Source organism: Glandiceps talaboti, chromosome 6, assembly GCF_964340395.1.
Source record: "Glandiceps talaboti chromosome 6, keGlaTala1.1, whole genome shotgun sequence".
Taxonomy (NCBI): Eukaryota; Metazoa; Hemichordata; class Enteropneusta; family Spengelidae; genus Glandiceps; species Glandiceps talaboti.
Window position 1 is genome coordinate 5,582,251 of NC_135554.1, and position 12,244 is coordinate 5,594,494.

Sequence of the window (12,244 nt, forward strand, 5' to 3'; positions counted from 1 at the left end):
TTTTGTGATGGCTAATTTTAACTGATAACGACTAGTGTTCATTTCAAACTCAGACATAAACTGGAAGTGTAGCATTTAGCACTGTTTCTTGGCTGTTTATCACACAAATCAATTCCCTAATCATCCATGCAAAATGTACATACTAATGTTAGTTTTATTATTAGTATTTCTCCAAACTATACTCAAAGTGCATTTTAGATATTAATGATCCTGGCAAGGACCTATAATAACACAATGGCCCATTATACTTCCTCAACTTCCTTGTAGCAAACCATTTCAGATGCAGCCTTTGCCTGTTTGACTGAAACTTTCTACTCGATATTGTGTGTTAGAAGAGGGTTTGGCTCAACAATTTATTGAGTTTAAATAAAGTCAAACAAACAAACAAACTTGAATATACTGCTTCAATCATCATGATGAGACCCCCCCCCCCCCCCACACACACACACAAGGGGTTGTCGGTGGCCGAGTGGTTAAACCACTTGCCTCTTACCACTGCCATTCAGGGTTCGATTAAATTTACCACGCTGTAAGTAAGAAGAGTGTCGTTCAGTTTGACTCTACCGAACAACGCAGGTTTTCCCCGGGTACTCCGGTTTACTCCTGCATTAACACTGAACCCATGAGGGATGGCCCTCACTGGACTTCTTGGGAGACAAGTGTTTATATGCTTAAAGAACTATCCAGTATAAATAAAGATTATTATTACAAGAAGATAACAGAGTGCAACGGTCTGCAGCTAGATTCGTTTGCGGTGACTTTAATCGACATAGCAATGTGACAACTATATGCTTGAAAATCTTGAGTGGCCTACATTACAGATGGGTAGAAAAGCTGCTAGACTTACAGACTTTAAATACAGAAAAGGTGAACTGTGTGTCACTGCAGCTAACAGACGTCTTTCACCAACTAAGAGTACATGACTCCATCCAGCCAGATATAACCACCTTGATTCAAAAACTGAAATTTCCTAGAACTCATTTTTCACCAAGCAACTGTGGACTGGGACATACTGCCCCTTCTGTCATACACTGCCCCTTTTTGTCATACACTGCCCCTTCTGTCATACACTGCCCCCCCCCCTTCTGTCATTGAATCACCTTCAATATCATTCAAGAGAAGACTTAGAGATCACATAAATCTCTTCTATTCCCCAGACTACTACAGTACTGACTAGCCTGGAATCTCTGCTATTCTCAAGACTACTAAAGTACTGACTAGCCTGGAATCTCTGCTATTCTCAAGACTACTACAGTACTATAGCCTGGAATCTCTGCTATTCTCAAGACTACTACAGTACTGACTAGCCTGGAATCTCTGTTATTCTCCAGACTACTACAGTACTGACTAGCCTGGAATCTCTGCTATTCTCAAGACTACTACAGTACTGACTAGCCTGGAATCTCTGCTATTCTCAAGACTATTTAAGTACTGACTAGCCTGGAATCTCTGCTATTCTCAAGACTACTACAGTACTGACTAGTCTGGAATTTGTGCTATTCTCAAGACTACTACAGTACTGACTAGCCTGGAATCTCTGCTATTCTTCAGACTACTACAGTACTGACTAGCCTGGAATCTCTGCTATTCTCCAGACTACTACAGTACTGACTAGCCTGGAATCTCTGCTATTCTCCAGACTACTACAGTACTGACTAGCCTGGAATCTCTGCTATTCTCAAGACTACTACAGTACTGACTAGCCTGGAATCTCTGCTATTCTCAAGACTACTACAGTACTGACTAGCCTGGAATCTCTACTATTCTCCAGACTACTACAGTACAGACTAGCTTGGAATCTCTGCTATTCACAAGACTACTACAGTACTGACTAGCCTGGAATCTCTACTATTCTCCAGACTACTACAGTACTGACTAGCCTGGAATCTCTGCTATTCTTCAGACTACTACAGTACTGACTAGCCTGGAATCTCTGCTATTCTCAAGACTACTACAGTACTGACTAGCCTGGAATCTCTACTATTCTCCAGACTACTACAGTACAGACTAGCTTGGAATCTCTGCTATTCTCAAGACTACTACAGTACTGACTAGCCTGGAATCTCTGCTATTCTCCAGACTACTACAGTACTGACTAGCCTGGAATCTCTACTATTCTCAAGACTGCTACAGTATTGACTAGCCTGGAATCTCTGCTATTCTCCAGACTACTACAGTATTGACTAGCCTGGAATCTCTGCTATTCTCCAGACTACTAAAGTACTGACTAGCCCGGAATCTCTGCTATTCTCCAGACTACTTAATGACATCAAAATTAAACAGAATCTCTTTTATTAAATTTGTCTTCATCAAAAGATATTGGATAATCTGTATAATTCATTATTTTATGGATTATATGTACAGAGGATTCTTCTGATAATGTTTCATCTAATACGCATCACTTTACAAGGTCATATACAGTCTATGTTATACCACGTTGACATTGATAAGTCTGTGTCACTGATAAAATATATAATAACAATAACTATTGCTATAGATATAATATAGCTTGACAGTTCTTACTATACTTAATTCTGTATACAGTGGAATATTCAAGTAACATTAGATATGGACTACTTTCATTAGTTTCTCTTTCAACTATAATGTTACCCCAGTAAAAATGTATTTTACTGACGTTTTCTATGTGTTTTTTCTCCAATCAGCGAAAATAAATCTAAGAAGGAAATTATTAACTCTCAACTGTAAACTAATTTTCTGACGTTGAAAGGTTAAATTTTATGTTGTTACAAGTCTTTTTGAGTGCAATGAAATAACATATGAAAATATTGTAATGTCAGTCAACATTCCAAAATAACTTGATGTATAGTCTTTTCCATTACACCTACTACCAAATTAGAGTATCTATAGAGTTTCAATTAAGGCAAACAGTGTTTTTTACATCTCATACACTATGTTTTCTGTTACAAATTTAAATGCAGACACTGATAGCAAAAGCACACACACACACACACACATGAAATTTTACATTTTATCTAACCTAACACAAATAAAAGGTTTTGTGTTTGAATCTTTCTTGTTTCATCTGACAGTGATGTTGATTTGTGTTCATAGTGAGATTAAATGTATCATTTTATATCTTTGCATGCTATCAGTGTCTGTATTTTGTAAAAAAAATGTAGGGTGAGACTTAAAACATTGTGTTGTCTAATTGAAACTCTATAGTCACTCTGGTTTGGTAGTAAAATATTTGTATTATGTACTTGATTAATTGTTGGCACAAATTTTGAGTGCTCAAGAAAACATATCAAACTTTCAATTATTAATTGTATTAAAATTTCTACTTAGGTGTAACAAAAAAAAAATTGTGTGGTTCCAATAAAGTGCAATTTTAGAGGGGGGGGGGGGGGTAGGTAGATTTTTTCTTTTCTTTTCTTATATATATAATTATATATTTTTTATCCAGTGTCTAGTTCAGGTAGTTACTTTTTTTTCCAAAATGTCTCTGTGTTATTGGTTTCTTCCCATCAGATGTACAGCCATTACAGATTGGAAGATCAGTTTTATGTTGTCTTTTTAAGTTGATGTCAACTTCTGCATCCACTATTTCTTGCGAGACTTCACAATTTGCACTATTTTATTATTTTTCTTGAATACGTAAAAAAAGTTGAGAGTCGGCATCAAAAACTAGGTGGGGTACTGTAACCAGAACCAAACAATTTTTTATTATGCTTTACTTGAAGGAATTTATTACAGAAGAACTTTGACATGAAAAAGTTGTTCTTTGTACTTTTGTCAAAGTGCAAAAATGTCACTTGGGATATATGAAGGAACTGTGCCAAAGTCTTGAGTTACAATAAATGTCTTTTCATACTTTTGATAAAATGTCAGTCTTCATCATTCTAATATCATGGTTTGTAGGTGGCTTTCCTTCATGGTTATCTCCTATATGTATATGATAATAGGAAACATCACATCAAATCACATCACATCACATCACATCACATTACACTATCTAGTGATGTTTTTTTGTACATATACATTCTGTGTGTAGACTTATACAATACACATTGTACATGCATATGTTGATAACTCCTATGTTAGTTACAATACTACCACTGTTTTTGTTAAGGTTAGGAAGTAGATAAAATCTACCATGAGTTCCCCAAGTATTTCATTTTTATTCCCCACCAAAACTGTGGTACATTCTCAATCTGATTAAAATCTAATATGTGTGTTAGTAACCTGTACATAAGTGTTTTTTTTTTGCTGAGGCTTAGTGAATATAAATCTCTTATAGACATGCAAATATTATCTACCACTTTGCTTAGGGAAGAATGTAAATCTACATGAGTTCCAAAGTATTTATTGGAGTTCTTATCCAAATTTATGGTACAAGGTATAGAAATCTATGCAAAGCTTTACAAGATTTTGCTCCTCTGTTACCATGCATGGTTCCCAAACCTTAGGTGAAACACTGAATTATATATGCCAGGTCTTATAGTACAAATACTTTCACACAATGATTGCCTTCATCAGCTACAACTAGTTTGACTGGTACATCATTAGTCAATACTAGTCCTTCAGGGTAATTCAGTCCATCTTCATTTCTATCAATCCGACAGATGAATCTTCCACTCATGTCAAATTTCTGTACACGGTGTTTGCTATCACTGATATACAGATATCTGTCCTTGTCCATCACTATTCCACGTAGATAATACAGCTGACCTTCACTTTGACCTTTGATGCCAAACTTGTATAGGAACTCATCATCAGTATTGAAGACCTGGACACGGTGATTGTCAAAGTCAGTTACATACAAGATTCCTTGACTGTCAATGTACATGTAGTAGGGTCCTTTAAATTCACCATTCTCATCACCATACTTGCCAAAGGAGTTGATGTAGTCTCCATTCTGTCTGTATTTTCTAATACAGTGACTACCTTCCTTGTCTGTTTTATCCCCAAACTGTCCATCCCAGTCAGTGACATAGACAGTACAATCTAGAGGACTAATACAGACACATCTGGTATGCTTCACTTCATTTTGTCCAAAGCATCTGACAACATTTCCATCTTCGTCACTAACCACTATTTGTGTGTTACTCAGATCTGTCATGAAGTATTCATCATCAGCTGATATTGCTACATCAAATGGTTTGAACTGCTTCTTAAACTGTGTAAATTTAAACACTTTCTTACATTTCCCATGAATATCAATAAATTGAATTCTGAAATTCCCTGCATCAGCTACCACCATGTCACCGTGTCTGTTCAAAGTGATACTGTAAGGGTTGTTGAAATCTCCTGAGTTACTGCCTTCTTTACCGATAGTTTTCACCAATCCTTTGATGACAGTTATCCGTAATGGTGATAATGGTATTGGTTGGTCTTCTATCACTATGGTAACTTGATATTTACCATCCATTTCACCATGTATCATTACAGTGTGTGTACCATCTTTGTTGTCAGTTACTGGGATGTCTTCTTGTGATCCATCTGGTTTTCTTACTTTCACTTTCACTTCTTGGTTTGGTATAACTGTCTTACCTCTGCTGTCTTTAGTTGTGATCAGTAACTTGACAGATTCACCTTTCACTAGTCTCTTTGGAATGTTTTCAACTGTACACAGAGATGGACATACATCATATCTCAGAACTCCCAGAATTCCATCTCTAGTGACATCACTAGAAGGTTTGAATGTGACCACTTCCTGTTTAATTCCAGGTTTGGTTTCCATGGCAACCAACTCTTCAATACGTTGTACAATTGTAGCTTTGTTGGACACAAGTTGAGCTGCACTGCCATGGTTGACTAATGCCTCTACATATCCAGATGTACTGATAATGTTTTCATATTTGAATTCTAAATCAGCAATCTGAGTTTCTAATTGTTTGACTTGTAGATGGCAGTCTGTCTTCAACCCCTCTATCAATGTATGCTGCTCTTCTTCAATTCTTCCAATGTGTGACTCCAGTTCTTTAGTACGGATGACTGTTTGTTGGGTTACTTTACTTTCCTCCACTTCAAACTGATCTTTCACTTTCTTACATACATCTACCACTTCAGTTTTACTTTCATCTGCCTCCTTTGCTTTCACTTTCAATTTCTCCACCATTTTTGACAATTCTTTGGAACACTCATCAGCCACTGTTTGTAGATATCTATGGCTGTGGTCTGGAATACGGTGATCTACTATAGTACAGTCAGAACAGATTGGTACTTGACAGGTATCACAATAAAATCTGACCTCATTGTGAGGATGAACTTTGCAACGTTCAACAGATAAAATGGCTGACTGCATAGCAAACTTTGTCTTCTCATGTTCTTCTACTGACAGCACTGTATGTGAGCTAGCACGTTTCATTTTCTTGTGAAATGTAGTGAAACACTCACCACAGAAGTACTGCTCACAATCTCTGCAAAAATGTGTAGCATCATTTTCTTCACACCACTCACATTTATGTTGTGTTTTCTTTGCCTCTTCTGTTCTCTTCTCAACCACCTCCAGTAATGTGTTCATGAAAAAGTTGTTCTTCAATGCAGCAACTCCACCAGAGGGTAGATCCACTTCCTGCTGACATGTTGGACAGTTTAAGGCTCCTTTTTTCTTGACAAGTGTCTCCAAACAGTGTAGACAGAATGTATGATGACATGGTAGAAGTTTAGGTAACTTGTATTGCTCCAAACAAATTGAACAAGACAGACAGTGTTCTCCAATTTGATCCAGAATTTCTTCTGGTGTACCTCCAGAGGCAGCCGCCATGATGGCAGCCTACGAGAGTCTGAGTATGCGTACAGGACTGGTACATATATCATGTGATATAAGACTCCCTAAGTTATACTTTATGCAAGGCAATACTGGGATCATTACTATGGAAACTACTATGGAAACTACACTGAACTAGGGAACCCAAAAACTATCTTGCAAATTAAGATTCAAAGTTCATGATAAGATCTAGAAGTGTAAATTGTTTCACTTTGTTGTGTTATTTTTAACTTAATCAATATTGGACTCAATCGAATGGTATGAGTAGTTGACCAATAAATCCATGTCAGTGCTATTCAAACAGTGAAGTACATGTTTCATATACATACATGTACCACTGTTCCTACAAAATAACTTTGAAACAAGACTAATTACACTGATACAAGTCTTCACTGTAAAATGTTGATATTTTTATACAAGATGTAGATTTGCATTTATTTTACAGTTAGTCTATATAGATAAATTGATATTAATATTATGACGTCAGAGAACATTACACTCAGAATAAAATATTTCAGGAAGAGTAGTATTTTAAGTATAATAAATATTTATTTTATTTTTTCAACTGATCACTGAGTGTACATGTATAGTAACTGCATTGTTATGTACACAATCATAAAGTCTTAGTACCAGACATCATGTGACGTTACAGTTGAATAGCTGTGACCCCGATTTGACCTCTTATTGTATACATACCAGGTCAAACCAAGACTACATGTAGAGAGATCATTAGTTCTAAGTTATAAGTGGTGGGGGGGGGGGGGGGTATAGGCTGATGGAAAGATCATTAGTTTAAGAGTTTGGTTACTAAGAGGCTAGATTCTGGAGATGATTTTATTATTGAACTGTAGTTAACAATTTTTCACTTCAAGTTAACATATATTACTAAGCACTCAAAAACTACTATCTGTGTTGGTACATAATTGGTAAAATTGAATTAGTGACGTACTTGTATTCTGGTTTTCTGAAATTGTTTTATGCCATTCAGTGTTCAAATTAAATATATTTCTTACAAAATGACAATTGTTGTTTGACCAATGACAAAGTCACACACAGCGTATAATTTACATATTCTGTATTTGAAATCAAGGTCATACAAAGAGAGTACTAAGTGCATGGTTATATATATTCACCTTCTGTAAGGTTGCAAAGATATAAATCTGTCAAAACATGGAGTTGAATGTGTTTAAATAACATTCTATGAATATATTCCCATTCCTAAGGGAATCATGGTAAAAAAAAATCTAAAAAGTAATAGTTGTAATAAAACAATATTTACATATGTTGATATTCATAATTTATATAAAAACAAACAAATATAAACATCACATAATTGTTTTAAAAATGTCCTGATTTAATAAAATAGATGAGGTAAACTACAAATCACAATTTCATATATATCAGATGTCACACAGGGGATATAACTTTTTGTACAAAACTTGTTTTCTTTTTTATAACTTTAAAGGTGATTCAAAATGTTCCATGCCACAAATATGAAAACGGAATATGCAAAGCTATTAAAATGTATGGTGAGAAAAACAGAATTAAAAACTGTCTGTAAAACGCTGCCTGAGCAGACCTGAATATACAGCAATATGCCTATTGTTCTTACTGTTAACATCATAGTCTCAATTATGATGTCATAGAGTCTCTATTATGATGTCATAGAGTCTCTATTATGATGTCATAGCATCTATTATGATGTCATAGTATGATGTCATTTATAGCGTCTCAATTATGATGTCATAGAGTCTAAATTATGATGTCATAGCATCTATTATGATGTCATAGCATCTATTATGTCATAGAGTCTCTATTATGTCATAGAGTCTCTATTATGATGTCATAGAGTCTCAATTATGATGTCATAGAGTCTCAATTATGATGTCATAGAGTCTCTATTATGATGTCACAGAGTCTCAATTATGATATCATAGAGTCTTATACATACAAATATTAAGTAAACTTGTATATTATTATTGTTATTTCAGAAAAATTGAATTAGACTTTATAGATAGAATTCATAATTTGAGATGTATAGCTATATTTTGAGATTATAGTTTTTTACTTCATTTAGCTAGTATTAAAATATTGTTAGTTCAGTGTCATTTACTATTAAACCAGAGTGACTATAGAGTTTTAATTAGACAGCACAGTGTTTTTGAAAACATCCCACACAGACATTTTTGGCCTTACTACCGGTAGTACTGATGAAGACTGTCTTATTTGTACTTTTAGTCATTCAATGTTTGTTTTCCTGAGATTTACTATTAGTTGCATGTATTTTTGAAGTTAGATCACAAAATTTGACATTGTAGTTCACTTCACAGTAGCTGTGATAAAACTAGATCTAAATATAAATAAGAATTTTTATGAGATCAAAGATCTGACTTTAAATTAGGAAAACATTCTAATTTCAGACATTTAAAATTTGGCACTTTATTTTGGGATTTGATCCTATCTACTCAGTACCCTGGAATCTGTTCTGTCATGTTTTACCACAGATAAGTCTGTGGTTTTATAGCCCTGAAATGTATTGGAATGTTTTAGACCAGTATATAATTATACATATTAGGCTAGATACAACCACATGTACCTACAAGTACATGTAGATAATATAACATTTAATCACATCTTTCTTAGATCTGTGATAAACTGTTATTTCTGTTGGTACTATATCATATTACAAGTGTTACTTCCATTTTTCATCGATGAATTTGTTCCAACTGTGTCCTGTGTTTGTTTATCCTTGGTCTTGTCAGCCTCTGTTGTTGTCTAAACATGAAGAGAAATCATAAAGTTCAGCTACAGACATGAAGAGAAATTGTAAACATTAGACCCAGGATTCTGCCAAGAGCAATCAAATTAAGGTAGGGAATTTTTTCATTCTAAAATTTCTAGCAAAAGGAAAGAAGTCATTTTACATATTATAACAATATTTTGCATGGCTAAGTTTTTTTGACATATCAATCACATTTTTGTGATGGCTAATTTTAACTGATAACGACTAGTGTTCATTTCAAACTCAGACATAAACTAGAAGTGTAGCATTTAGCACTTTTTCTTGGCTGTTTATCACACAAACCAATTCCCTACTAATCATCCATGCAAAATGTACATAATAATGTCAGTTGTTATATTAGAAGTATTTCACCACGCTGTACTCAAAGTGCATTTTTTCCTTAATAATCTTGGTACAACCTATTATGACACAATGTCCCATCATAGTATACTTCCTCAACTCCCTTGCAGCCTTTGTGTATTTGACTGAAACTTGAATATGCTGCTTCAATCATAATGGACCCCCCCCCCACCACACACACACACACACACACACACACACACACACAAGAAGATAACACAGTACAACGGTCTGCAGCTAGATTTGTTTGCAGTGACTATAACCGGTAACCATCATAGCAGTGTGACAACTATGCTTGAAAATCTTGAGTGGTCTACATTACAAAGCTGCTTTATGAACCTATACAAAATCAGAAAAGGTGAACTGTGTGTCACGGCAGCTAACAAACGGCTTTCAACATAAGAGTACACGACTTCATCCTGCCAGATGTAAAGACCTGGGCTCAAAAACTGAAATTTCCAAGAATTCATTTTTCACTTAACTAATGTGCATTTTAGTCATTAATGATCCTGGCATGGACCTATAATGACACAATGGCCCATTATACTTCCTCAACTTCCTTGTAGCAGACCATTTCAGATGCAGCGTTTGCCTGTTTGACTCGAACTTTCTACTCGATATTGTGTTAGAAGAGCCTTTGGCTCAACAATTTATAGAGTTTAAATAAAGTCAAACAAACAAACAAACTTGAATATACTGCATCAATCATCATGATGAGACCCCCCCCCCCCCCACCACCAGCACAAACACACACACACACACACACACACAAAAGAAGATAACAGAGTGCAACGGTCCGCAGCTAGATTAGTTTGCGGTGACTTTAATTGGCATAGCAATGTGACAACTATATGCTTGAAAATCTTGAGTGGCCTACATCACAGATGGGTAAAAAAGCTGCTAGACTTACAGACTTATACAGAAAAGGTGAACTATGTGTCACTGCAGCTAATAAACGTCTTTCACCAACTAAGAGTACATGACTCCATGCAGCCAGATATAACCACCTTGATTCAAAAACTGAAATTTTCTACAACTCATTTTTCACCAAGTAACTGTGGACTGGAACACACTGCCCCCTTCTGTCATACACTGCTCCTTCTGTCATACACTGCCACCCTCCCCCCTTGTGTCATTGAATCACCTTCGACATCATTCAAGAGAAGATTTAGAGATCACTTAAATCTCTTCTATTTTCCAGACTACTACAGTACTGACTAGCCTGGAATCTCTGCTATTCTCAAGACTACTACAGTACTGACTAGCCTGGAATCTCTGCTATTCTCAAGACTAGCTACTACAGTACTGACTAGCCTGGAATCTCTACTATTCTCATGACTACTACAGTACTGACTAGCCTGGAATCTCTTCTATTCTCAAGACTACTACATGTACAGTACTGACTAGCCTGGAATCTCTTCTATTCTCCAGACTACTACAGTACTGACTAGCCTGGAATCTCTACTATTCTCCAGACTACTACAGTACTGACTAGCCTGGAATCTGTGCTATTCTCAAGACTACTTTCTAATTAGACTAGAAGTTGACATCAACTGATAAAGACAACATAAAACTGATCTTCCAATCTGTAATGGTTGTACATCTGATGGGAAGAAACCATCAGAGATAATTTGAATTCTAGAATTTTTTAATCTGTCTTCTTTCATCTGACATTGATGTTGATTTGTGTTCATAGTGAGATTAAATGTATCATTTTATATCTTTGCATGCTATCAGTGTCTGTATTTTGTTTGTAACAAAACATGTTAGGCGAGACTTAAAAACATTGTGTTGTCTAATTGAAACTCTATAGTCACTCTGGTTTGGTAGTAAAATATTTGTATTATGTACTTGATTAATTGTTGGCACAAATTTTGAGTGCTCAAGAAAACATATCAAACTTTCAATTATTAATTGTATTAAAATTTCTACTTAGGTGTAACAAAAAGAAAAATTGTGTGGTTCCAATAAAGTGCAATTTTAGAGGGGGGGGGGTTAGGTAGATTTTTTTCTTTTCTTTTCTTTAATATATATATAATTATATATTTTTTATCCAGTGTCTAGTTCAGGTAGTTATTTTTTTTCCAAATTATCTCTGATGGTTTCTTCCCATCAGATGTACAACCATTACAGATTGGAAGATCAGTTTTATGTTGTCTTTATCAGTTGATGTCAACTTCTACATCCATGCACTATTTCTTGCGAGACTTCACAATTTTCACAACTTCTGCATCCACTATTTCTTGCGAGACTTCACAATTTTCACTATTTTATTATTTTTCTGGAATACGTAAAAAAAGTTGAGGGTCGGCATCAAAAACTAGGTGGGGTACTGTAACCAGAACCAAACAATTTTTTATTATGCTTTTACT

General features: G+C 35.3%; 1 protein-coding gene and 1 long non-coding RNA gene across 2 annotated transcripts in view; both read right to left on the reverse strand.

Moving 5' to 3' along the window:
* LOC144436417 (uncharacterized) overlaps window positions 1-12,244 on the reverse strand; it is a 30,917-nt gene that overhangs the window by 12,235 nt on the left and 6,438 nt on the right. The window lies entirely within an intron of this gene.
* Window positions 3,107-6,727, reverse strand: LOC144436422 (E3 ubiquitin-protein ligase TRIM45-like). The gene has a single exon (XM_078125221.1). It carries the CDS (start codon window positions 6,725-6,727, stop codon window positions 4,457-4,459), a length of 2,271 nt encoding a protein of 756 aa, XP_077981347.1. The 3' UTR covers window positions 3,107-4,456.

Bases quoted from the DNA above. Each gene is read 5' to 3' on its own strand.
- LOC144436422 (XM_078125221.1), bottom strand. From the start codon at position 6,727: ATGGCGGCTGCCTCTGGAGGTACACCAGAAGAAATTCTGGATCAAATT.